The following is a 27,993-nucleotide window of genomic DNA, read 5'->3' on the forward strand; positions in this document are numbered from 1 at the left end:
ATCAAGATGAAATAAAGGAGGGAAAGATGAAGAAGTAAAGTTATTGGAAGTGTTTTTGGCTAGATGCTAGAAGTCACGAGGGCAGTTGGAGTTTGAAAATTTTTGACATTTTCTATTTATGAAAGAGTTTGGTAAGTTGAAGAACAGACTTGGCATGATTCTGGGTAGAAATATAAAGTGCATGAGATTCAGGAGATGGAAGGTTCAAGTATCTTTTTTTGGGCAACCTCTCTCTTATGTATAGCATGAGAACAGACTCTGTTAAACCTAGGTTTAGAAGATTTAGGTTGAGAAAAAGGAGTAATTTAAACTTGAAATCTCGCATCTCATCTCTTGCTAAAAACAGCTTCCATTATGTTAGGCATTCTGAGTCGTCTCCACCAGTTTTACTTGAAACGGATAAGATCTAAGAGAGTGTGTGTGTGTGTGTGTGTGTGTGTGTGTGTGTGTGTGTGTGTGTGTGTGTGTGTGTGTGTGTGTGTGTATGCCTCTGTTGACTTATATATTGTCCTTGCAGTTATGTTCCTAAAATTATCTGATGTGAACAGACCCTCAGGGATTTCTGGCATTTGGATGTTGAGTGACAGAATGAAGTATTTATATAAACATTTAATGTTGACATGTACAATTCCAGTCTGTAACAACTCAGTACAAAGTAGGCAGCAGCAATGCCAAATTTTGCTCCTTGGCATGGAAGCAATTAAGTTTTCTATTCTTCATTACTTCAGTATAATGAAGCTGCCAACATTATTCATACATACTCCAGAAATATATTAAGGTTTGATTTGCAAAATATTGCAGAGTAAAATCTATGTAAAAAAATTTTCATTACATTTGCAAAATATTGCAGAGTAAAATCTATATAAAAAATGTTCATTACAAAAATAAAATGTTAAAGAAAACTGTACTTCAGAAAAATTTATATGAACTGAAACAAGACTCAATGATCTCCTCTAAATGAACAATCATGTAATGGCATGAGCTACCCATCCATACAGTGCTTTGACAGAGAAAGAATGAAGGGGATGAGCAGCTTATGCATTGGTAATGTCAAAATATGAAATGGATGCTGGCCCCCAAGCTTTATATCGATGCATTTCATTTCCTAAATTGTTTTTAATTTCATTCATTTCATAAGTGACATATGAAAGATCAAATATTTTTGGGGAAGTAATGTTCTACTAAATATGATTGTTAGAACATAAAAAATTTCACTTAAAGCATTACAAATTTTAATATCGCCCGAGTTATTGGAAATGGGGATTACCTAACCACTTATATTATTCCATGTCACTAATTACAAATAATAATAATAATGAATGTAAAAAAAACATGTTCTGTCCCTACACAAATAATGTAAGATTAACACTCAGCTTTTCACAACATTTTCCAGTTTCCTTCACATCAACTTCAAGAATGACATGGTGACGTTACTTGCTCAACTTCAAGAATGACATGGTTACGTTACTTGCTCATATCTTTGGCCTTGTGTATGTGCTGAATGTAAGGTAAGGAGCAACTGGTAGCGAGCGAGATGGCATGTCTACTGATTGTTGTGTTGATGTAACATATTTATTGTTTGTACTTTCTTCTCTTTGTGATCCATGTGCTGGACTTAAGTGTTGATTTAAGTGTTCAGTGTATTTCCATTACCAAAGCAAAAAAACTCTTTTGAATTTCAAAACAAAGTAAAATCATATGAAATTCAGCTTAAGTTATGAGCACCATTACAATAAACATAGTTTGGCTGAGAACTTGTACACCTGCACACATCATAATGTCCTACAGTGCAGGCTCCATGTCCCTTTTACTGCTTTTAGGGAAAATTTCATTATTTGAATTTGTTCCTGTAATGCAGATAGTAAAACTTACACTAAGGAATTATTCTTTTAATAATTTATTCTAAATTACAACACAGAATAATGTCTTCAACATTAGATTGGAAGAGGGAGCTTTGTGCCTGCCCAAGGTATGAAAGATGATGCTACAATAGTGATGATGATGATGATGATGATGATAATGATTATAGATAATGATGCACTATCACAATGGTATGTATCAGTCCATAGTTTTCTTTAAAAGGTGTAAATGAAAATAACAAGAGACCTCCATTCTTCTTCCTCCAAAGAAGCAAAGATCTTTTACAAAAAGCAAGTTCATAGTTTAACATTAAAGTTCTATATCACAGTATTTTCTCCTGGAGGTGTGAAGAAGCTTTTAATATCTCTGTTTACCACATCCTAAACACTTGCCTTATTTGTTATTGCATTCTTTATGAATGCTTTGTCGTTTTCCTCTTTACTTCTTATAGTACAAACAACTTTACGTTTTCTGGCATTATTTATGAGTGAATTCCACTCCCTGTTGCATTCTAAAGAGGAGAAACTAGCAATTATGTAGCAAACTTCCTTGGCACGGGTCAAGGCCACGTTCAGTCTCTGCCGGTGAGACAGGAAGCCAATGCTAGCAGTGTTGTTGGCACGGACAAAGGAGAGCACGATCACATCTCGCTCTTGACCCTGTAATACAAAAATACAATGAGATAATTGCAGTTATTCTCAAGAAGAAGAAAAGTCATGAACATCATGGTCCTAAAAATGTAAATGTAATTAAAAAGATGATAGAAGAGTACAGTAAAGCTTTCATAATTCAAAATTATACATTATTTGGCATGGTAAAAAAAATTTGTTTGAAGAAGCAATTTCAGCAAAACCATTGTAGGGTCACATCAAGTTGGCCAAAGCAAACTTGGCATAACCAACACAGTAATGATTACTACAAGGGATATTTCAGGACAAGAAGAAAGGCTGGTGATTCTGGTGCAATTTTTGGCCAAATGTTTGGAAGTTGGGAAAATCTTGCTTTACAACTAGAATCTTCTTGATGTTGTTATATTTGCTTACTTTTCATATTTCATTTATTGCTTATTATTAGTAGTATTTTTTTCCTTCGTGGTCAGATCTGCTCTCTTCTCTCAAATATCACTCAATTTTTCTTGCACTTTTCTCATTACTTACAAAAACTATATAATATTTTTTTTTCTTGTTACTATTCTTAAAAAGGAACTCAATAATGTGTGTGTATTTACCTAGTTGTAGTTTTACAGGGCCTGGGCTTTATGCTTGTGTGGCCCCGTCTCCATATCTACACTTACCAATTTTTCTTTAAAACTATGCACACTCATTGCTGACACCTTCTTCATTCAAACTGTTCCATCTTTGTGGGAAACTATATTTTTTAACATCTTGGACATCTTCCCTCTCTCAGCTTTTTACTAAGCAATCTTGTGCTTTGAATGTCATATTCTTCTCTCAGGATCAGTTTCTCATTATCCACTTGGTCCATTCTGTTGATCAATTTATAAACTTGTATCAGAACCCCTCTCTCCCTTCTCTGTTCCAGGGTTGGTAGATCCATAGCTTTTAGTCTCTCCTCATATGTCATCCCTTCTAATTTTGGAACCATTCTTGTTGCCATTTTTTGTAGTCTCTCCTATTTCCTTTTGTGTTTCTTTTTATGGGGGGTCCACACTACTCCTGCATATTCCAATTTGGGTCTTATTATAGTACTTATCAATTTCTTCACCATTTCTTTGTCCATGTAATGAAATGCTAATCCAATACTCCTTAGCAAATTAAATTTCTCTCTGTAAATTCTATCGATATGGCTTACCGGTTGATTGTTTGCTTCCATTGTCACTCCTAAGTCCTTTTCCTTTTTTACTTTCTCCAGTTCTACTCCATCTCCCATCTTATAGATTCTCATGGGTCATCTTTCACTCTCCCATTTCCATGACATGGCTTTTGTCCACATTGAATTGTTTTGTGGTATGGTGTATATATGTATTTACCTAGTTGTAGTTTTTTGTGTGTGGTATGGTGTGTATGTATGTGTGTGGTGTGGTGTAGTGTGGTGTATATGTATGTGTGTGATGTGATGTGGTGTGGTGTGTGCATGTACAGTGGTACCTTGAGATACGAGCTGCCCAAGATACAATTTTTTTGAGATACGAGTCATGCTTGGGGATGTTGCCTTTGTAGTTGATGGCTTGGCACATTGGTCCAGCCTCAGCTGAGCCAGTATCTATGTGTTTCTCAGGGATATCATGCACTGTGATTGTTTTTTTTTTTGTCTAAAGGAAGTGCAATTTTAAGTGCAATTTTAATCTATGTTTAATGTTTACTTACATGTGAATGGTGCCTGCATCCTTTCCTCCCTCCCTCCTCCTTCACCATTTACCACCATTAGCCAAAAATGTGTCTCTCCAAGGTAGGAACACTAAATAAACTTTTGGTGTCATTTCATATATTTTCATGCATTGATAAAGTATGCATGTTTACGTAACTGAAAAGGCAAAACAAAATTTCTCCTATTTCCCCGTTTCTCCATCTACACTCATCACAGAGGGGGGAAACGATGTAAACAAACCTCTCTCTCTCTCTCTCTCTCTCTCTCTCTCTCTCTCTCTCTCTCTCTCTCTCTCTCTCTCTCTCTCTCTCTCTCTCTCTCTCTCTCTCTCTCTCTCTCTCTCTCTCTCTCTCTCTCTCTCTCTCTCTCTCTCTCTCTCTCTCTCTCTCTCTCTCTCTCTCTCTCTCTCTCTCTCTCTCTCTCTCTCTCTCTCTCTCTCTCTCTCAAAACTTCACTAATTCAGTGAATATTATTTACAGGATAATCAATGAACTCTTCTGTGATTATTAGAGCAACCAGTCTTCTGTACACCCCGGCTATTCGACAGTCCCAAGTGAGGGCTAGGAATGCAGGAAGAAAATGTCCCATGGAATGCATCCTCCAAGATAAATATACTTTATAAGAGTAGTTTATCTATTTATATTATCTTTTGTTATGTTTCTGTGCAATAATTATTGTTTATATATATCTTTTCTTACCTGAAAACATGTAAAAAAATAAAAGGGGGTGCTCTTTTTAGGAAGGCTGGAACAGATTAATGACATCTCAGTGCATTTCAATGGGAAAAATTGTTTTGAGATACGAGCTCCGTCACAGAACGAATTACAGGCAACCCCCGTTTAACGAAGGTTCACACAATGAAATTTCGCTACAACGAAGGTTTCATTTTACTACCATCTGCTCATTTAATGAATACCAAACTTGCTTTAATGAAGTTTTATCCAGGTAATTTTTTCCAAGTTTGAAAGCTCCGCCGTATCACGCAAGCCGACAAGCTTTTGAATACACTAGTAGCCGCAAATACTAAGGCCTGCCTCAGGAGAAATCCTGGGACACCTGTAGAATCAAGATCAAGATCAAGATCAAGCCTCTCGTGGACAACACGCACCACTCATTCCCATAACAGCGTCAGCAGCAGCTCGTCTTCACTCGCTCAACTTACCACCAAAACTTCTTGCAATGTGGCCTAGCATTCCTAAGAAGACCAGGAAGTCTCTTACTCTCGAAGTGAAGCTGGATATTATTCACAGACACTAGAGAAGTGAGAAAACTATATCATTGCTGGCCACCATCTTGACTCCATCTACTGTCTCTACTATTTTCAAGTCAGCAGACTATTAAGAAAGCTGGTGAGACTGTATCCTCCTTGCAAGCTAAAAGAACCACCTGAACTCGTGACTCTACAATGGATAAAATGGAAAGCCTTGTGGAAATGTGGTACATAAGTTTTGTATGCGGTACAATGATGCACCCTTTGTTTACATTCCACAGGTTGCCGGTTAGTGTCTTTCCCGTTTCACTCTCCCTCCCTTCGTAAATTTAAGATCATCAACATTATAAAGCCATGTACATTAGTGTACATTATAATGACTTAAATTTAACTGCCTAAATGTTAAACTTCATAATTTTTACTTTAATTAAACCTTTCACCGTACTATGATGCACTCTTGCTTTGCTTACTCTCAGTGGAAGTTCAAGTCAGGGGTTAAACTTGTTATAATCAGTTCGTTTAATGAAGTTTCGCTTAACGAAGTGTTTTTTTAGGAACGTAACTCCTTCGTTAAACGAGGGTTGCCTGTACACTCTTATCTCAAGATACCAGAGTGTGTGTGTGTGTGTGTGTGTGTTTACCTAGTTGTGGCTCATAGTGACCTGCCTCCATATCTACTTTTATTCAACTTTTCCTTAAATATGTGCACACTCTGCTACTACAATCTCTTTATTCAAGCTGTTCCAGATGTCCACTGTACTATGTGAAAAATTACACTTTTAATGTTCCTTGAACACTTGACTTTAAATGATCTTGGAATGTCCTCTTCTTCATCTACCCCAATTCTCCATCAGCGATACCTGGTTTTGTGTATCTACCTTTTCCATATGGTTTACTAACTTGTACATTGTTACTAGACTTCCTCTTTCCCATCTATCCTTCAAAGTTGGTAGTTCCATTTCCTTCTGTCTTTCTTCATAAGGAAGATCCTTTTATTTCTAACACCAAGTTTGTGGCGGTTCTTTAGGTTCTTTCTAGTTTCCTGATGTCCTTCTGCTTGTGTGTGGTGTGTGTATGCAGTGCATGTGTGCATGCAGAGTGGAATAAGGTCCTGTCCACCACATTCCCCATTCCCTTTTCTAATAGTACAACAATAATGTGGAAAAATCATCTCAACATGGCAACACAGACACTAGTGTCATATATTGTGGGATAAGACAACTTTGAGATAAGACATCACTCAAACTTCAATCTTAATCAAGTAGTTTTAGTCGATGTTGATGGTACAAGATGACACCCAACTACCAAACCATCTGTAAAGTCAAGAGCACCAACAACCAAGATAGTGATATACCATATATTTTTATGAAAAGGATGGATGAAGAAAGATTGTGTAGAACTAAATGAGACAACCAGTTTTCCTAAACATAAACAAACCCTTATCTTGTGCTGCTTCATATGCTGGGCTGTTGCTCATAATCTTTGCCCCAGAATGCATCCACTCATGCATATGTACAAACAGGCTTATGCTCTTTCCTGACAGCCAGAATTTGCATTGGCTTACACCCATGAACACAGAATGGCAGGTGCATGCAGTAGCTGTTCACTAAATGTACAAGCCACACGCTGGAGAGACTATGTTGATATAATAAATATGAAGGAAATGCTAGGCTTCTTCCCCACTTCTCTGAACATCTGCTCCTCTGATCTTCCCAACTGCATGCATCCCCTCCTCCTGTGGCCTCGCTGCACAAGACCTTCTTCCTCTCTCTCACCCATACTCTGTCTGCCTCTCTAATGCAAGAGAACCAGTACTTTCAGTTATTCATACCTTTCTCTAAGAAACTCTGGAACTCCCTGCCTGCTTCTATATTTCAAAATTCTTATGACTTGACCTCTTAATTTAAGAGGACATTTCAAGACATTTATCTCTTTCCTTTGACTAACTCTCTCGGACCAGCATGGATGGGCTTTCTACATGGACCTTTTTTTTTTTTTTTTTTTACTCATTCTTACATAAAAAACCACACATACCTGGAAGCCATCAATTGTGTTAATTGAAATATTCATTTTGCCTTTCAGCCTGCTCAGTTTTTCTTCCAGGTGGAATTTCTGGCGTTGGTATGGTGTGATAACCCCAATGGTTTTCCCAACAAGATGGGGTTGCATCACCTCCAGTAATAAACACACCAAGGATGCCTCTGCTGGGTTGTAGAGCTCCATATTCTGGTGCCTCTGCTCCTGGGAAGTCTGCAAGGGTATAATCATGCTCTTGCAACCTTGCATTTTGAAGGCCATTTTATATTATGTACTATGACAAAAATCCAAAATTGTTACGTTATTTGTGTTCTGTATCAGATGTTTGTAAATCAACCCCTCTCCCCTGATTACTGCAACCTGCAGTGTTTTACACAGAAACAAGTAACTTAATTTTCTTTTAAGTTTTTTTTAAAGTGATCTTATTTGATAAGCACATGGGCAATCATGACAGCCAGGGAATGTTCCTTTAGAGTATAACATAATCAGGTAGAACATTTTGTGTCCATTCTTTCATCCTATACAAACCTGCCTGCAAGGAGATGGCATCCGAATCTGACGTGATTCATCTACCAATCTTTGTGCAATCCATATATTTATTATCACTACTAATTCCACTATAAAAATCATTAATATATATCAAGAATAACAATGGCCCTAAAACTGATCCCTCTTGGCACTACACTAATTACTTGACCCCATTCAGAATTTGGAGACATTTATTACAACTCCCTGTTGTCCATAGCCTAGCTATGACCTTATCCAACCTAATACTCTCTCCTCTATGCTGTCTGCCCTAATCTTTCTCAAGAGTCTCTGATGTGGTGCCTTATCAAATGCTTTAATAAAATCCAGGTGTAGGATGTCATAACTACCTCTATTATCTGCCATCTCATAAACTTTACTTGAACACTCAATAGGTTTCTTTATGTAAAGCTTTGTTGTTAAGGATTTATGTTTGTTTCAACACTCCCTAATGTTCCTTGCTATTACTAACTCCATTCATTTGCCTACATTTCAAGTTAAGCTAGTAGGTCTAAATTTAGCTGGTCTAAATTTAAACATTAAAGTTTTATATTCTTTCTTAAAGATAGATACTACATAGGCTAGCCTCCACATTACTGTTATCTCTCCTGAGAATAGTGATTTCCTGATCAGTTTACATCTCACTCCACACTTATAACTTTTTGAAATATTCCATGATAGAAACAGTGAAACACAAGTCTACCAACATGACACTAACTGTACTAACCTGGAGATCAAACATCATGTATGGATTGAAAATGGTGTTGGGCTGAGTCACTTCAGATCTAAGTTTGTTCTGATAGAAATAGTAGGCTGGCCACTCTGCTATTTGGGGGTGCATGCGGTACTGCACATTGAGCATGTTCACCACATCCTCTCGCTGCAGCTCTAGAACCAGGCGATGATGTAGTCGTTCAAATAGTGACTTCTTGAGGTTTTTGCTTTGAGCCAGCTGTGACAGCACTAAGGCTGGTAACTGGTGGTGATCACCTACTAACACTAACTTTCTGATCCCAAAAAGAAGAGGGAGTAATGTCTCAGTTTCCTGACACTGTCCTGCTTCATCTACAATGCAGCACGTGAAATGGTTTGGGTATCTAGTAAGCACATCTCCAATTGTTCCTGATACACAGCTGTTGAGAGTGGTGGCAACAACTTCAGCTTTCAATAAGAATTCTTGTTGCCATTTCTGATGGAGTTGGTGCTTCTCGTAGGCAGATGGCTGATTTACAAAGCTTCTTTCCAGCTCTGCTTTTGCTCTGGCCATTTCATTTAGACGAACTTCTAATTGGCGTACTTCATTTAGTCTCTGCTCCCTCCGAGCCCTTTCCAGGTCCTCTACAACTTGCTCAACCAAGATTTTCCTCCTTAGCAATTCCTGCCTTGCAGACTCAGTTCTTGGAGAGGACAGTTCCATTTGAACTTGTTTGTTTACAAACTGATCCAATGCATAATTCCTCACCACAGGATGATCATTTGACCGGAACCCCACTCTCACAACACGCAGACTCTGTCCAATATCCCGCAAGTTGATGAGTCTCAGAGTCAACTCATCTACTGCTGCATTAGATGGAGCACATATCAACACCTTACATCGTGGCATCTTTACTGGTACAAACTTCCTTCCAATCATTGCCATTTGAGTAATCAGAGCAACAATGGTGCTGGTCTTGCCCGTTCCTGGAGGACCATGGATAAGGCTTATCTTTGGCACAAAGGGATCAAACATGCACTTGCTGCTTACTTCAGTTACAGCTCTTCTTTGTGCCTCATTAAGTGGTAATTCTTTCACCAGATATTCAGTCTTCTTATCACAGGAGAATGCTTCAGGAGCTGGAGAGAGAATATCTTTACACAAAGGAGACAGAGGTAGCTTCTGGAGGGTCTCCCAAACTCGACAATTAGGACGAATGTAAGAAATGTCATTGATTGCAATTACTGTGCCAATTTGAATTATTTCCTTGACAACTCTGACTCCAAGTGTGAGGTTAGGTCCCATCTGGGAAGATACCTGATTCTGTGCTGGACTTCTATTTACCATTACATGATCAACATAACCAAAAATAATACTCCTTTTACCTTCCTTGCGAATTTTAAGGGAAATCAAAGTTCCCTGTCGAAAACTGTGATTATGGCCACCTTGTTTTGCTGGAATTGCAACCACTAACTTAATGGCCCAAAACTTTAATACACATGTTTTGGTCCGGATGAAAGCTGGCTGCACATACTCAATTAGGGCCTGAAAATTGTTACTACTGGACCTACATTTGGTCCAATCATTATAGATCTTCTCCCAAAGCTCAAGATAAAAGAGGTTACTGTGTGTTTCTCTATAGTCATTGTATGAATTATAAAGGATAAGTATTGGGCAATTTGTACTTTCAACTACTGGTGGTGGTGAAGGGATTCCTTTTAAAGCACCAGCCTTGTATTTCTCTTGAGCATGATGGTAACATTCCAGCCAATCATAATTCCAGTGGCAAATGTGATGGATAAACAGCTCCATGAAGTAGGGAGGAATGTTTTGCCTTTGAAGTTTCAGTTCTTCAGGTAACATCTCACTTGCCCTCACACATGGTAGACCTGTTCTCTCCATCTTCTTTCGGGGAGATATCAAAAGCACTTTGACTAGATCCTCTTCTTTCTCAGGAAAGCGAACACTTTTAGGTTTGGATTTCTTCAAGTTAATCTTCATTATACCTCTATTAATTTCACCAATCTTGTCTACTGGATTATTGTTTGTACGAGCTGCAGATGTGGATAAAATTGGTACTCCAGGAAGAGTATCATTTGAAAGATTTCCAGATCTACCACAACTGGTCTCTGCTTCTGTATCTTTTGTTCTACTGCTTTCTGCTTCTACATCTTTTTTCTTACTGATTTCTACTTCTACATCTTTTTTTCTATTAAGAACCAAGCCACTTCCAGCCATTTTACTGCTCTTGGAAGAACAAGAAGCTCCATTATTGGAAGACTTTGGAATCTTAAAGTTTTTCTGTTTTGAAGTTGTTTTTGATGGAAAAGAAAACAGATCAACATCGGTGAGTTTTTCAGAACGTGTCTTTTTAGTAACTTTAGCGACCACCTTTGGACGAGGCTTATCCTCTGTGCTCACGTCAGCAGATTTACTCTTCTTCTGGATGGAAATATTTTTTCTAGATTTAGGATCTAATGTTTTACTATTTACAGCAGGATCTAGAGGAGGCACCTTTGATTTCTTGTCTACAGCAGAATGTAGAGGAGGCAACATGGATGTCTCACTCTTCTCAACAAGATGATGCTTTTCTTTGGTCCTGTGCTCTAAGGTACTTTTATATGGCTCCAAGTTATATTTTGAAGTCAAATTTTTCCTCAAGTCTGAGTTTTTGTTCTGTTTGTGTTGGTTTCTTACTTTTCCTGCATCTTTAGACTTGTATTGTTTTTTACTAATCTTTGCCTGTTTGACATTCTCTGAAGTAGACGGATAAACATCTGCTACTTCTGTACTATTACTCCTTTCCTTTCTAGACTTTCTTCCATGGTGTTGCACAGGAATTTTAGCTTCAGTCAACTGTGAAGTCCGGGGAGGTGCCTTCTTCAATTTGTCTACAACAGACTGAAGATTATTGATGTTAGCAGTCCTTGGTTCATCTCTTGTATCCAACTCAATTTTGCTGTTACTCTCTGCATTTTCTTTCCTGTTGTCTTCTTCCTCTTCATCATCATCAAAAAATCCCTGTGAAAGCACTGGCCACCACTCCTCTTCACCTTCACTATCAGGCAAATGCTCACTAACTCCACTGGGTCCAGGTTTGGCTTCAGATTCTCCTGCATTCTCAGCAATTTCTTTATAAATCTCGTTATCTTTCTCTTCCTCATCATCAGAAATCTCCAGAAATGACTGTGAAAGAACAGAAAACCACTGGTCATTCTTATTTACATCACCACTGCAATCTTCTTCCCTTTCAACAGGTTCCTCTTTCACAGTGAAACCTGGTTGTTCATCTTCACCCATAAAGATGATGTCTGCATCAGGGCTAACAGGGGCACCACCTGATGGAAGAGAACCACCTTCTTCATCACTAGATAGCCATATTTCATCACCCACCTGAGAGTACATGAAATCATCATCTCTTTTCTCTTCATGTTTTTCATAATTATTTTCCTGGTCACATGATGTTAAAGGTTCAGTTTTTATTTTAACATCTGTTGGTATCTCAACCTTGACCTCTACTGAATCTTGTTTATTTAACTTTCGGATTTCCCCTGAATTGGATTTAGAGAAATTTTTGTCACTCTCCATCAGTTGATTTCTTTTCTCTAAATCTGCAGAACTTGAAGAGTCTGATGCTCTTTCTTTCTGCACTCCATCTCTCTTTTCTTTGGTGATGTTTTGAGTCTTTACTTCTTCACCTTTGTTAGAATGACTTGCCTTTTTCAAAGTGAGAGAAGGTTTTTTCTTTCCGGTGCACGTCTCGGAAGACTGGTTCTTTCCATTTCCCAGAAGATTCTCTTTATTGTTACTTTTACTTGTAGAGGCACCTTTTAAAGAGAAACAAGCTCCTGAGGCATCTGAAGGGCTGCCAACCTTAAATGAGATTCTAGTTAACTGAACTGAAACCTTTTTAAGTTTCTGGTTTTGAAGAGTTTCACTGTTTCTTTTACAAGGAACATGCTCAAAATCTGAGTCACTATCTGAACTTTCAATGATGAGTCGAGTTTTGTTAGTTTTTCTCATTGTTACTGGTTCATTATCACTGCTACTTTCCTGCGAGGATGTTCTGGAAATAGTTCTTTTTAAGTTTTTCTGATTTTTTGTGTTAAGTATTACTGATTCACTGTCATTTTTCTCTTTACTTTGACTTGAGTTATCGGGTTTTCTATCAGTTATCTTTTTCTTATACAAAAACAAATCATTATCATCATCATCATCACTGAGCATCAAGACATCAGTTGAATTCTTGGTACTTTTTGTTTCATGGGCCATTTCATGATCACCACTATTACCCTCTGTAACTTTATTTGATTCATTTTTGTTCATATTATCCTTATTTCTTTTATTATGCTCTAGCAATTCATCAATACCACCATCCTTCCAAAATAGGGATTCATCATCACTTTCCATACCACTGTGTAATGATAATGACCTCTTCTTTTTCTTCATGGAGCTTTCCTCACCATTGTCAGTCACACTTATATTACTGGAAGGTTCTACACATGATGGTCTCTTTCTTTTTCCAGAGACTTCTTTGCTTTCACTTTGTAATGAACTCCTCATATGTAACAAGTCATCAAAAATACAATCTTCATCAGATGAAAGGAGTGAAACAAAACTGCCTTTATGAGTTTCCATTGGGATCTTACTTGTGGGAGAGTCTGGGTCTGCCTGTGTCAAATCAATATGAATGGGAGAATGGGATTCTTCAGCTTCAGTTATCAAATTTTTACAACTTGAAGCTACATCCATTTTACTATCATCTGCTTGTATACAAGATTTGTCTTCCTCTAAGAGACCCTGCCTAGGTTCAAGGCTGGAATCAATGCTTTGCACAGGGGGAGGAAAATTATCAAGTTTCCTTGGATCAGGTTCAGAGGGATGAATATTTTTTATCTTATTTTCTGGTGGTCTTATAGTATCAAGCCCCACTTCACTCAGTGAAGCCTTATCTTTCATGTGCAATGTATTATTGGCAGTGGTGGGCATTTGTGATTTCTCATCCTGTTTTGACACATCTGGTCCAACTTGAGATGTAGAACAGACACCCTGATTAGGTACAGACTCTGACTTCCAATTATCCTTAAATGAGAGTAGGTGTAGCCTCAACTTCTCCAAGCATGCCACAGATGCCGGACTGTTTGGCTTAGACACTTCAACACTCCCCACAGCATCATGCTGACGAGTAGCTGTCTCACCCGGGTCATCAGGATGTGAGGCATCAGACACAGGTGGTATCTGAGCATTTATGTTCTCTGGTCTTGCATTATTCTGCTGGGAAAAAAACAAAGAATTCATCTGAGAATTTTTATGAATAAGTCAGACCTTTTACTTGTCATTAATGTTCTTCATATGGGATGTCCTAGTAACAAATATATGTGATACACTTAAGTTACAGAGGCACGGCTTTGAAATTTATATAATGTGATTAACACTAAAGTTACATAGGCATGACTTTGAAATATACAAGTTTATACACACACATGTATATGTAACTACACTAAAAGTGACTAGTTATCTAAATATAAGAAAAAGTTTCCCCCGAGTCAAAAATAAAAGAGGATGTGGCATGGACAAGATACATCTGCCCTGAGGAATGCACTAAAGGTGCAGCTCCAGCCCTATCTTTCTACTCCACAATGCCTTTCTCACCACACAGCATCCCGTCAAGTGGAAACTTTTAAGACTTCTCTTGCAAAAACTCTATCTCTTGTTCTACCTCAGATATCTGAACTTTATAATAAAGAAGCAAGATTCAGGGAGAATCTTACTGGTAAAAATTAATCTGGGAGCATGCAAAACTAATTACTGAACTGTAACTAAAATTCAGGGAGTATCATACTAGTAAAAATTAATCTGGGAGCATGCAAAATCAAATACTGAACTGTAACTATGTGGGAGAACAGTCTATACTTTTACAGTTGTTTTATTTACTTATTCTCTTTTTATTCTTCATCTATGACTTATTTTATTTATGTTTTCATGACATGTCTCCTGCATTTGCCTCTCTACCTCCTCTCATCCCCATTCTGTCTGTTTCTATGTGAGAGTTAACCAGTATTCTCATTTTATCATCTCTTCTAGTAAACTGAAACTCCCTGCCTATTTCGGTATTTTCCCCTTCCTATGATTAGAATTGTTTCAAGAGAAAAGTTTCAAGACATTTATCCTCAAAATTTAGAACACTCATTTGGTTGTTCTCTATAGTGACTGGGATAAATTTTTTTTTTCCCTCCACACCCTTTGCAAGACCTGCTCATAGAAAGAAATCTCTCGCCTAGTAATCAACACTACCAAACACCGATTATGACCAAACAGCATCACTTAATAGGTTCTGTGTATCATGAAGTTCAATTAGTGCATCTTTATTTGTGCAGAAAGATTTCCAGTGTGGTTCCTCCAACTATATTTACTGTTTCAAGGCATATATGAGACCGTCTTCATATTGATTTTACCTTGAACTCTGCCTTGGCAAAGTACTAGTGGTTCTCATATACAGTCAGTCTATTTCTCCCAATAACAATATCCTGATCTCTGAACTACTTTCGTACAAGTAGCACAGGGAATTAGTACTCCATTTCTTATTTCTCTAATGCTCCATTTCTTATTTCTCTAATGCTCCATTTCATAATTCTCTACTGCTTGCATTAAGGTCAAACTACAGCCTTCTTGCATCCTAACTCAACTCTATTTGTTAGATACTGCCAAGATGTATTTTCTTACATTATAGCAATGATTCCATGCACAACAGTTATGATTTGCTTCATCTTCATGAAACTCACCCATGTTTCATTTGCTGGCTGTGAACTCTCAAGTTTAAGGAACACAAAGTCCTTGTTTTGCATGCCAGCCCCTGTGGCATACTCAAGAGGCACACCAAGGCCAATGCAAGAACCAACTTGCAGCTCTGCTGAGACATCTGTATTTTGCAGCTTTAATTCATTTATGTATGTGCAGTTGGTATTCTGTAAAATTAATGACAGTTAGCATCATAACATCAATTCTATTGAGACAGGAAAGTTATGAATCCCTAATCAATATTGATTTCAATGTATGATCTAGTTCCTGAACAGTTCCCTCATCAGACTGATAGTATAAAAAGCCACTTCTATAAAGGCACAGATATCATTTGTGGTATTCTAGTAAGTAGTGACAACAAAAAAATAAATACTCTTGAGTGTTGTGATGAATGGAATGGATAAAATGGTAATCAGGATATGTATGGAAGACTGACACAAACTGAGTTTTATACCGAGAAAACTAAAGGAACTCGATGATAGCAAGGAATTAAGGAGCTGAAATCAGTAGGAACAGAAGATCCAGAACTGGTTATAGGGAAAGGAGAAGTAACATCTGAGAGCAAGGAAACAAAGTTGAAAGGTGAATATTAACAAATTAAGAGACAAAGAACCATAATTCATAAGAGGTTTTAAAGTACAAGGCTGGACCATAGGTGATCATAGAAAAAATTTCAACTTATAAACTCTTACGTTCATTAGAAAGTTTCAGAATTCACATAAAGCATGTAAATGAAGAGCAACCCTCACTTTCCACTGCTGCAAGAGATCAGTGTATGTTAATAGCTTCTCACCTTTATGTTTTTAAGAACAAGAGCACCACTGGGAATACGTAATATTTGGCAATGCTGTCTGGAGATATAGACACTGGGAAAATTGATGTCACATGCTGGACTGCGACCAATCAGTATCTGCAAAGGATAAAGCATACATTACAAGAAATGCATTTTCTTTAGCTATATGCTAGTCCATCTCATTATCCAAGAAATGTTGATAAAACAAAAACTACAATGCAACAAAATTAGTATGTACCAGCTTTGTAAATCATGTGAACACTGATTAAAGAGGCTAAATTTAAACAAATATCAGGACAAGCTGGATGACAACTAAGACACTGTGAGCAAATCAGATCACTGATGGTGAGCTACACTGACTTGGAATCAGCATGCTGGCAGCCACCTCCTGGGACAGCTACTCTGTTCTACACTAAAGCTACTCAAGCACACCACGGTACAGATCAGCACTACAGCACCATACCACCCACCAGATCAGCACTACAGCACCATACCACTCACCACTACCAACCACACAATAATACTGACTACAATATATCAACATAGAAAAAACCTTAACAAATTCACAGAAGCCAACAATCCTCACTAGCAGTAGTCCAGGATAAGTCACCACAAAACTAATACAATCTTGGGGCCCTGATTTTTGGAAGAGTGGCTCAATCCTCCACTAATATAGTTAATTCTCTCTCTCTCTCTCTCTCTCTCTCTGTCTGTGTGTGTGTCCAATTACGACAATTTCAATTACACCTGCCTTATATAAATAAAAAAAATGGATAAAATGAGAAAAATAATGGTTTCAATTATACCTGCCTTAAAAAAAAATGGATAAAATAATATGAGTAAAGTAATGAAAAATGGATAAAATAATATTAGTAAAAGAATGGTATCAGTTGGGCACGGTTGAGAAACTAAACGATGTCAGATTTCTCTTGGTGGTTTAGTTTCTTCATGTACTGAATTCATTCTCAACAACACTTCCATACAAACTTAAGACTAATTCTAAAAAAAAAATCCCTTAAACTAAGAAATTGTGGTGGGAGAAAATTTCAAGCATTTCTATGGCAAAGAAAGGAAAGCAAAAGAAATGTAAAGTTTAGGACACAATGATGATGAAAATTGTCTAACAAAACACACCGTTGCAAGGGTGTGTGTGTGTGTTTCGTGCTAATACTTCATGTTTTGAGTTCATGTTTTGCATTCATGGTTTTTGTTAGTTTTGTGTTTTGTGTTGAGCATGTTTTGTGTTTGTTTTGTATTGCGTTTCATGTTTGTTTTGTATAGTGTTTCGTGTTTCAGGTTTGTTTTGTGTTGTGTTTCGTGTTGTTTTGTGTTTGTGTTTCGTGTTTTGTGTTTCGTGTTGTTTGGGTTTGAGTGTGTTTTGTTTCACATGTTTTGTATTTGTGTTTGGTGTTGTATTTCATGTAGTGTTTTGTGCTATGTTTAGTTTGTGTTTTGTTTTTGTTTCGTATTGTTTGTGTTGTGTTGTGTTGTGTTCATTTCGTGTTTTGTGGTCTCGTGTTGTGTTTCGTGTTGTCTCGTGTTGTTTTGTTTTAGTTTTGTGTTATGTTTTGTTTGTGTTTCATGTTTGTTTTTCGTGTTTGTGTTGTGTGTCTCGTGTTTGTGTTGTGTGTTTTGTGCTTTGTGTTGTTTTGTTTTAGTTTTGTTTGTTTCATGTTTGTTTTCCGTGTTGTGTTTTGTTTGTGTTTGTGTTGTATTTTGTGTCCTTTCGTGTTTTGTGCTTGGTGTTGTGTTTGTGTTTCGTTCGTGTTTTGTATTGTTTTAGTTTTGTTTGTTTTGACTTTGTATTTTGTGTTTCGTGTTTGTGTTGTGTTTCGTATTTTGTGCTTCATGTTGTGTTCGTTTTGTGTCTTTTCATTGTGTTTGTTTTGTGTTGTGTTTGTTTCTCATGTGTTGTTTTGTGCTTTGTGTTGAGTTTCGTGTTTTGTTTTCATTGTTTTGTGTTTCCTCTTTGCTTTTCTTGTTGTGTTTTGTTTGTTTTGTGTTGTTTTGTTTTTGTTGTTAGTTTTGTGTTTCGTCTTTGTTTTTCGTATTGTGTTTTGTTTGTTTCGTGTTTATTTTTCATATTTATGCTTTGTGTTTCTGTTTCATGTTTGTTTTTCATGTTTTGTGTTTCGTATGTATTTGGGTTTCGTGTTTGTGCTTCTGTTTCGTATGTTCTTCGTGTTTGTGTTTGTTTTATGTTTGTTTTGTGTTTGTGTTTCATGTGTTTCGTGTTGTGTTTTTCTTTCGTGTTGTGTTTGTTTTGTGCTTTGTGTTTGTGTTTGTGTTTGTGTTGTCTTCTGTTGTGTTTGTTTCGTGTTTTGTTTGTTTCTTGTTCTGTTTGTGTTTCGTGTTGTGTTTGAGTTTCGAGTTTTGTTTCTGATTCGTGTTTCATGTTTTGCTTCGTATTTTGTTTGTTGCACTTTGTGTTTTGCGTTTCATGTTTTGTTTGTTTATTTTTGTATTTTGTGTTTTGTGTTCATGTTTTTCGTGTTTTGTGTTTTTGTTTTGTTTTGTGTTTCTTTGTAGAGTTTTGTGTTTAGTATTTGTTGCATATCGTTTCGTGTTTGTGTTACGTGTTTTTTGTTTTGTGTTTTGTTTGAGTTTTGTGGTGTTTAGTGTTTGTGTTTCGTGGTGTTTTGTTTGTTTCGTGGTATTTAGTGTGTGTTTCGTGGTGTTTAGTGTTTGTGTTTTCGTTTTATATTTCTATTTCCCGTTTTATGTTTGTTTTTCGTGTCTTTATGTTTGTGTTTCATGTTTTGTTTGTTTTGTTTTCTGTTTGTGTTTTGTTTGTTTCATGTTTTATGTTTGTTTCGTGTTGTGTTTGAGTTTTGAGTTTTGTTTCTGATTCGTGTTTCATGTTTGTTTCGTGTTTTGTTTGTGTTGCGTTTTGTGTTTCATGTTTTGTTTAGTATATTGTGTTTGTTTATTTTTGTGTTTTGTTTTTTGGGTTTGTTTTGTGTTCATGTTTTCCGTGTTTTGTGGTTTTGGGGTTTGTTTTGTGTTCATGTTTTCTGTGTTTTGTGTTTTTTTCGTGTTTCGTGTTTGTTTTGTGTTTATGTTTTCCATGTTTTGTGTTTTTTTTTTGTGTTCATGTTTTCCGTGTTTTGTGTTTTTTTCGTGTTTTGTGTTTTGTTTCATGTTTTTGTGTTTGTGTTTCATGTGTTTTTTGTTTCGTGTTTTGTGTTTCATGTTTGTGTTTTGTGTTCGTGTTTTGTGATTCGTCTCATTTTTTGTTTTGTCTTTCATGTTTTGTTTTGTTTAATATTTTGTGTTTCATGTTTTGTTTGAGTTTCATATTTTGTTTCGTTTTTCATTCTTTGTTTCGTGTTCGTGTTTGATGTTTGTTTCACATTTGTGTTTCACGTTTCATGTTTTATGTTCGTGTTTTGCGTTCGTGTTTCACGTTCATGTTTCGTATTTTGTGTTCGTATTTTGTTTTGTGTTCATGTTTGTTTTATGCTTCATGCTCATGTTTTGTGTTCATGTTCGTGTTTCTTGCATGTTTCGCTTTTTGTGTTCGTGTTTCCTGTTTGTTTCGTGTTCGTGTTTCATGTTTTGTGTTCGCGTTTCGTATTTTGTGTTCGTGTTTCGTGTGTGTTTTGCGTTATGTGTTCGGGTTTCGTGCTTTGTGTTCGTGTTTCTGTTACGTGTTTTGCGTTCCTGTTTCGTGTTTCATGTTTCGTTTTGTGTTCATGTTTCTTGTTTTATTCCTCGTAGTCATGTTTTGTATTCATATTTTGTGTTCGTGTTTCTTGCGTGTTTTACGTTGTTTTTTTTTGTGTTCGTGTTCGTGTTTCCTGTTTTGTGCTTTGAGTTTTGTATTCGTGTTTCGTGTCCGTGTTTCCTGTTTTGTGCTTTGAGTTTTGTATTCGTGTTTCATGTCCGTGTTTTGTGTTCATGTTTGTGTTTGTTTCGTGTTTTGTGTTTGTTTTTTGTTTGCATTTCGTGTTTTGTGTTCATGTTCATGTTTTGGGTTTCGTGTTTCATGTTCATTTTTTGTGTTCACATTCCATATTTTGTTTCATTTTGAGTTCGTGTTTCGTGTTTTGTGTTCCTGTTCATGTTTCATGTTCCCGTTTCATGTTTTATGTTTTGAGTATGTATTTTGTGTTCGTACTCCGTGTTTTGTGTTCGTATTTCGTGTTTTGTGTTCGTATTTCATGTTTTGTGTTCGTATTTTGTGTTCATGTTTCTAATTTTGCGTCTTGGATTTTGTATTTTGTGTGTGTTTATGATGGTGTCTGTAGGTGAGGTGGTGAGGTAGCTGCATAGGGATCATTAGTGAAAAAAGCAGTCTTGAAACCCTCACACTACCTCTTCCCCTATCACTGAGGCCCCTTCTCTTTTCCCTCCTAAACTTCCTGTCCTCATTTTCACTCCAAAGCTGGATGTTGCATCTATGTTCAGAACAACTTAACTTGCTCTTGTGCCCACGCTCTTGAATCTTCCGAGTTTTCCACTATCTGGCTTCAACTCAATAGTCACTCTTTAACTAAATTTATCTGTGCTGTCTATCTCTCTCCTAACTCCTCTGGCTATAGTAAATTCTTTGACTATTTAACTTCCAAAGTCTAGCACATTCTGTCCTCTACCCATTTGTGGATATCTCCATCCTTGGAGATTCCATGGAATGAATACTGTTTCCATGTCAGAGACCCATCTCTTTGTGCTGAACGCATAACAGAGGTGATAATGTCTGGCATGGAAACACACATTCCTCATTCTTTTTCTCAACCTAAATCTTCTAAACCTTGGTTTAACACAGCCTGTTCCTGTGCTATACATAATAGAGAGGTTACCCACAAAAGAAGTTTGTTTTGCTGTTCCTAAAAAGAGTGACCATTCTAATCCCTCAAACTACTAGCTTTAATCTCTTGCTTGTCTAAAGTATTTTAATCTATCCCGAATAGGAAGATTCTTAAACATCTGTCAATTCACAATCCTCTATCTGATCACCAGTATGCCTTCCGTCAAGGTTGCTCTACTGGTGATCTTCTGGCTTTCCTTAGCGAGTCTTGGTCATCCTCTGAGAAATTTCATTGAAACTTTTGCTGTCACGTTAAGACATATCAAAAGCTTTTGATAGAGTTCGGAACAAAGCTTTGATTTCCAAAGCCTACCTATATCCACACACCAAGTCTAGTGTCAGGCAGTCAGGAGGGTTAGTTGTGCCTGTTGATCCACCATTGCTTTCATGGATAAATCTTCTCAATAATTATATCAAACTAAACTTTTTTTTTTTTTTTTACCTTAAATCATATATCATATTTGAGACAAACTCAACAAATGCTTTTGTAGAAAATCAGACCACTTGTCAAATAGCTACTATTACCCTTCTTCATAAAATGCCCTCCTCTTGGTGCTTATTTACGAACACTGCATTATCTGGAATATACTCCTCTATCCATCTCAGTCTTCATATTCTGTTCTCAATCACCTTGTACATTTCTTTCCTTTCCTAAGACTCCCTTGTTTCTGTCTCTCCCTGGGCCTGTCACGTGGTCGCCTTCCTCTTGGTATTCAATCCATAAATTTCTTTGCATGCTGATCTTCTTCCATCTTCATTACATGACCAAACCAACTAAACCTGAGTCCACTTCTTCCAACAATGGCCTCATTCCTAAGTCTTCTCTTATTTGTACATTCCTCATCCTGTCTCTTCTTGTAAATCTCCTAATTAACCTGAATATTCCCATCTCAAGCTGCCTTAGATTCCAGCTTTGTCGTTAATGTTCAGCACACACACCATATACCAATATTGGCTTTAAGATTGTATTAAATATTATGTAGTGACCCAAACAGTATGTAATGCTCCATGACACATTTTTGAACCCCACTTGAATTTGTTTTCAAACTCTGCGAATGTGACTTGTTGATATCGGCACTAGCTGGCAGTTCAGTCCTTCCAGAGGAGAAGGACCTAATTGCACATCTGCCATTACCTAGCCGACTCCCATACCAGTCACATTTACATTCCAGGCTGTCTATCAAGCTGGTATCAACTCTCTCATCAGGTGCAGTGCTTTAGCACTGTACCTGATACAGTGCTGAAGCACTACAAATACAAATACATTCAATAGTTAGTTTTTTAAACACAATAGTGCCAAATGGATGCTGTGGAAAAAGTGATTGTGGGAGAAAAGACCTAGTGTGGCTATCATCTGACAATCCACAAAGCCAAGGAATTTTGTGCAAAATGCAAAAAATGCAAACAGAAAATTCAGAGTAGTGACAAGAATGAAGAGACATGTGGAGGCCTCATAGATAAGAGAAGAATAAGATAAGATAATTAATCTTGTGATTATCAAGGGAAAAACTCTTCTTGGGTAATGCAGAACAAAAAAGATAATTTCATTTGACATTAGTGATGGTAACAACAACACTACTAACAACAACAAAAAAAATTTTTACAGCAAAAGTATTTGAATAAAAAAGATTTAAATTAAATAAATCTGATTTAAATCAAATATTGACTTTTTAATCATATAAAAAAATTTTTCCAATCCTGCTTGCTAAGCCTATCCTGGTTTCTGTTTGGTCCATAGTTCCCGATTCAATACAGTATTCAGAGCAGCCCTCTACTGAGGGGGTCCCTTATCTGCCGCCTGAGGGACGTGCATTCTTTATAAAGTATCCTCCTCTTAGCAATTCTTTATGAACACCACAAATGTGCAGGATTACAATTCAGTAGAAAGCCTGTTGATTGGTCAACTTCACCCGTCAGTCTCTGGCTTATACTAATAGCATATGAATGACAAATTCCAATTAAGAATTCAACAATTGATCTCTGAGTAAGTAGACACTCATCCTTGAAATGGTATCAGTATACAACTAACATTGTTCAGAAAGCAAATGGGATGGTTCATATCTTACTCAAATTTCACTCTTATTTGTGTAGCAAATCTATGGTCCCTCATGGACTACTGAAGTACTGTCCATCTCTGTGGAATTTAGGATAAATTACAGATCTAAGGCTTTTGGAGTCAGTACAAATACAAGAGACAAGAAACATTCAAAGCATGGATTAGTGTTCCATAAAGGAGATTAGGTAAGTTTATAGTTTCATCCAACCATCAACTTTCTGCTGTGGTTCATGTTATTCTGGTGAGACATCTAGTGCACTGAGAGATGTTCTACATCATTCTCATCACATATGGATGGTTTTAAAGTTATAATGCCTTTCAACTTCTGCCTACCTCTCACCATCAATGACCTTGGGATAATTAACATAATCTAATCTTAACCTAATTACACAAAAAAGATGATAAAAAAAAATCCTACTACATGAAAGAAATCCATGCAGTGAGTTGTTGGCAATGCTACTCACCAATAACACAACAACACTGGTGGCAGCAGCCACTGCTGTCAAAGGTGTTACTGACGTATTTTCATAGATTTAGGAGATGGAAGATGTCAACCATCTATCAATTCACTACGTCTCACCAGAGAACAAACCACAGTAAAAAATCATTGAGTGAAACTATAAACTGTCTAAGAATAGTCCGAAGTTAACATGCAACATTTGAAAGATAAATTTTCCTGCCACAATTGCCAAAGTCAAGATGCACCATTATTAAAAGCTAACAGAAGCAGCATTTTTCAAGGTTAAACAGAACAGTGTGTAGTGACCTGGTGATGGCTAATGACTGCACTCACCACCCTTACAACAGACCTTAGCTATCCTGAGGTCATGGGGCAGGAAGACACCTCAGATGGAAACTCCATCTCAACTAAGAACACAGAGCCATCAAGTACCCACATATCACAGCAAACAGAGAGACATGCATGTACACCATAATAATAAGTAAATTTATTTCTGGAATTACAAAACGTCATAATCAATCAACTAAAGTATTGAGCAGCACAAATCATGGTAAAAATTTGCAAGGGGTCCTTCCTCTAACAAATCAGGCCATTTGTCTCAAGACTTATTAGGAAAAGCAAAATTTGGGCTAATTACTTATTTACATTCCTTAACTTTTGTTACTTTTATATAATTTCATCCTATCATGGACACAGCTGGTGGGCCTCTGCTGAGGCCAGCCAGTTCAGCCTTGCTGTCAACCCTCCATGTGATGAGTGAGTTGCCAGTTGAGCTGGAGTATCCTGGTATTGTAGGCAACCATCTATCTATCTAACCTTTTCTTGAAGAGGTTATGTGTGACCCCTGTCAGGTTCCTGATGGTGTTCAGTACAGCATCGAAGAGACGAGCCATATTGTGTGAGAAGTAGTAATGCATTCAAGTCTATTTTCCGAGACATTGCTTCTGCCCACTTTATATAGCATAACCACCCTCTTCTTGGATGTAGGTTAATTTCTATCCCCACATTTGGTACAAGGCCTTCTTCCTAACTATATTTCATTTTTCTCTTTCACCTGAGGCTGGGACGGAGATACCTGGTGCGAGTTTTGTACCAGGGGCAGGTTCATATCCTCTGGGGTGTCTCCTAATGGTGAGGTAGAGGCAGCTGTCTGGCTATTATTGTCACTGTTATTCTGTGAGCTCACCCGTGTTCAAAAATGCGTTTGACCTTTGCTCCTTGACTGTTTTGCATATCATTCTCTTAAACTTTATTAGCATTTCTTGCACAAGATTTCTGGTTTTCTTCTCTTTCCAAAGAATGTACAAAAATTTGTTTTGTTATGGCATATTTTTCCATTGTTGCCCAAAAAGCTCTGCTTCATATGGGCTCCCTATGATAAAGTGTTTATATTGTAATTACATATATATGTATATATATGGGATAATAAATGTTTCAATGTTTCATCTTCAGCTTCTTTCATCCAATCATCTTCATCTACATCGTATTTGCTAATGGAGCACTTTTCACAGGAATATTTCCTGTTTGACTTAGTAAAACACATGAGTTGGTATATGGGCAACTTGCTGCAGTAGTAATGAATTCAATCCTTGCAGTCATGGCAGCAGATGCCATCACTAAGGAATCTGACTCCACACATGGATACATTATCTATGTGATCACTAGCGGTCGCCATCTGTTTTTTTCTGTTACTTTCACTCTAATCTTGCACTTTAATAAAATTTCTCCAAGTCTTACTTTACTAATTCCAAGAATTAACAAGGATGAGAATGTTTTGATTGGTGAGCTTGAATATCTTGCCACTATCACCCAAGTTGTCCCTGACCTAAGGGTGAGGATCAGTGGGAGGCTTATGACCTAGCCTGAGGCCTTGCACCTTCAATAAGGTCAACCATTGCTTTTCACCTCACACTGGCTGCCTTCCCAACCAACCTAACCAAAACAAAAGGTAAGCTAACCTAATGCTATAACTAACCTAACCTAATCTAACACAATTAAAGGGATCCAAGTATCTAACCAAAACAAACTATTATTTTACGAGAAGAAATAAGGTAATGATTTTATATTAATTTCTTAGCATTGCCAGTCAAATTAAATTAGTCTGTTTTGGTTAGATACTTGGATCCCTTTAATTGTGTTAGATAAAGACGTATCAGTGGTGCTAGGTGTCGCCTCAACTATGCTACATTAGCTAGGTTATATTAGATTGGGTGCAGATTAATTCCAAATAAGTCAAAATAAACCAGAAAAAATGCCTCACTTTACTGCAAAATTGTGTTTTTGCAAGAGACAAGGGGAAGTGTGAAAAAAAAAAAGGATTTGCGATGGAAATGAAGTGCATATTCATTTGAAAGAACCACAAAACATTAATTTCATTGAGAAGTGAACTGTTGGTGGAAATGTAAAATCCTAAACATAATGTAAGCTAACCTAACCCAACTTCTGTCTCGTGTACTGTGTTGGTCTTGTAAAGCATATATGTGTCAATTATCGAACGAGAGAGAGAGAGAGAGAGAGAGAGAGAGACATCCTCCACAAAGGTGAGGTGAGAGAGTAGAGTCCCACAACATGCAGTGGTGTCATGCACTAGTGACAGGAACCCATAGCAAACCCTTACAACAATTATGACGAACCCAACACACTTCCCGCCCAGCACACTAACCTCACTGCCTCTACTCAGCACTCACCTTTGGCGGCCACGGTGCAGCACGACACCAACACTTACCTTCTCTTTGTCAGGCGGCAGATGAAACGTTTCTTCTCTTCCCATACGCTTCAGAAATAAATAGTTGGACATCGTTTCCGCATTGACTTGCCCTCCTCCTCCTCCACTTCAGTTTGTTTTGGTTCTCTCAGCGTTCTGTTGTCAAGGTGCAACACAACACCGCTCACTGCGGCATGCCTCACTTCTTCCTTCAGATATCAAAATACATTAAGTCATTCATTTCTTCATGTAATAAGAATTAACCATCTGAATATTTTTTTTTGTTGAATAAAAGATACATACCGATATATATACGTATAGCTATATACAGCCTTACCTAACTAGATCCTACCCTATAGGCAGCTGTGGCTATGCATGCCTATAGCTATCTAGGGTAGATAGCTAAATCACTAGATAGATTAGCTATCTCGCTATTGCCATAGCTATCCAGGAGAGAGAGAGAGAGAGAGAGAGAGAGAGAGAGAGAGAGAGAGAGAAGAAAAAAGGAAGAGTAAAAGAAAAAAAAAAAAAAAAGAAAAAAGGAAAGAAAAAGAAAGAAAACGAAAGGGAAAGAGAAAGAAAGAACGAAAGAGAAAGAAGGAAAGAAAGAAAGAAAAGAAAAGAAAGAAAGAGAAAGAAAAAAAAAAAAAAAAAAAAAAAAAGAAAAAAAAGAAAAAAAGAAAAAGAAGAAAAAAGAAAGAAGGAAAGAAAAAAAGAAAGAAAAAAAGAAAAGAAAGAAAGAAAAAAAGTAGAAATTAAGAAAAAGGAAAGAAAAGAAAAAAGAAAAAAAAAGAAAAAAGAAAGAAAGAAAAAAAAAAAAAGAAAGAAAGAAAGAAAAAAAAGAAAGAAGGAAAGAAAAGAACGAGAGAAAAGAGAAAGAAGGAAGGAAAGAAAGAAAGAAAGAAAGAAAGAACGAAAGAAAGAAAGAGAAAGAAAGAAAGAACGAAAGAAAAGAAAGAACGAAAGAAAAAAGAAAAAAAGAAAGAAAGAAAAAAGAAAAGAAAGAAAGAAGGAAAGAGAGAGAAAGAACGAAAGAAAAAGAGAAAGAAAGAACGAAAGAAAAAGAGAAAGAAAGAACGGAAGAGAAAAAAGAAAGAAAAGAAAGAAAATAAAAAAAAGAAAGTGAAAGAGAAAGAAAGGAGAAAAAGAAAGTTTAATTAGCTGTTAGCTCTACTGTGTATCTGTGCATATTGACACTTGTGAACCCACCCTCACTACCATATTCATTCTGCTTACCATTTGTTAATTTTACACTGCTTCAGAAACTTCTGTGGGGAATTAAAAGTGAAGAGTGTGGCCATTAATCTTCTGACCTTCCTAGATCTGACCTTCCTAGAGCCTTCCTAATGTAAATAAACTAGTCTGATATCGTACACAAATACCGAGGTAAAAATGTGTCTCAGTATTGAAGGGGCTAAGAAATTAAAACAAAAACTATAATAGAAATTAAATAAAGAAAAACAACAAGGAGCAGAGCATAATACAAGACTGCTGATAAAGACAGAGAATCCCTAAGACTAATTGCACACAGGACAAAGAATGCGACGGAACTTAATTAGTAAGGTGAACATGGAGAAAACGTAATGATAATACAACACCTGAAAAAAAAAGGTAACTAAAACTATTGGCAAAATGAACTGTAAAGCCAACAAACCTGTACGTTGTGGTGTTTGTGGTGGAGGAAGGACTGACGTTAAGGAGGACGTGTGGAACAGGTT

General features: G+C 36.9%; 2 protein-coding genes across 5 annotated transcripts in view; one reads left to right on the forward strand and one right to left on the reverse strand.

The window, feature by feature from the left end:
• The window catches only part of LOC123518801, a 53,127-nt gene that overhangs the window by 5,178 nt on the left and 19,956 nt on the right, over nucleotides 1–27,993 (forward strand). Inside the window, exons 2-3 of one of the 2 annotated variants that reach the window (XR_006678880.1) lie at nucleotides 1,394–1,508; nucleotides 4,668–5,078. Coding sequence is in view for 1 of the 2 variants with exons in the window: in XM_045279814.1 (XP_045135749.1) it covers nucleotides 1,456–1,508 (53 nt within the window). In the remaining variant the exon portion in view is untranslated. Of the gene's footprint in view, nucleotides 1–1,393; nucleotides 1,509–4,667; nucleotides 5,079–27,993 lie in introns of those variants that run through there. The other variant, XM_045279814.1, reaches the window with a different exon arrangement.
• On the reverse strand, nucleotides 595–27,963 carry LOC123518800. 3 transcript variants are annotated; one of them, XM_045279812.1, is made up of 7 exons: nucleotides 27,930–27,963; nucleotides 26,297–26,484; nucleotides 16,246–16,362; nucleotides 15,437–15,619; nucleotides 8,688–13,925; nucleotides 7,433–7,648; nucleotides 595–2,519 (listed from the first exon to the last, which is right to left on the reverse strand). In XM_045279812.1, the coding sequence occupies exons 2-7, from the start codon at nucleotides 26,366–26,368 to the stop codon at nucleotides 2,241–2,243; spliced, it is 6,105 nt and encodes a 2,034-aa protein (XP_045135747.1). In that variant the 5' UTR covers nucleotides 26,369–26,484; nucleotides 27,930–27,963; the 3' UTR covers nucleotides 595–2,240. The 3 variants fall into 3 exon arrangements, with proteins under 3 accessions (XP_045135747.1, XP_045135746.1, XP_045135748.1); XM_045279811.1 differs by having other exon boundaries at nucleotides 8,688–13,928; XM_045279813.1 differs by lacking the exon at nucleotides 595–2,519 and adding an exon at nucleotides 6,650–7,192 and having other exon boundaries at nucleotides 8,688–13,928.

The sequence above is a fragment of the Portunus trituberculatus genome, chromosome 44 (assembly GCF_017591435.1).
Source record: "Portunus trituberculatus isolate SZX2019 chromosome 44, ASM1759143v1, whole genome shotgun sequence".
Classification (NCBI taxonomy): Eukaryota; Metazoa; Arthropoda; class Malacostraca; order Decapoda; family Portunidae; genus Portunus; species Portunus trituberculatus.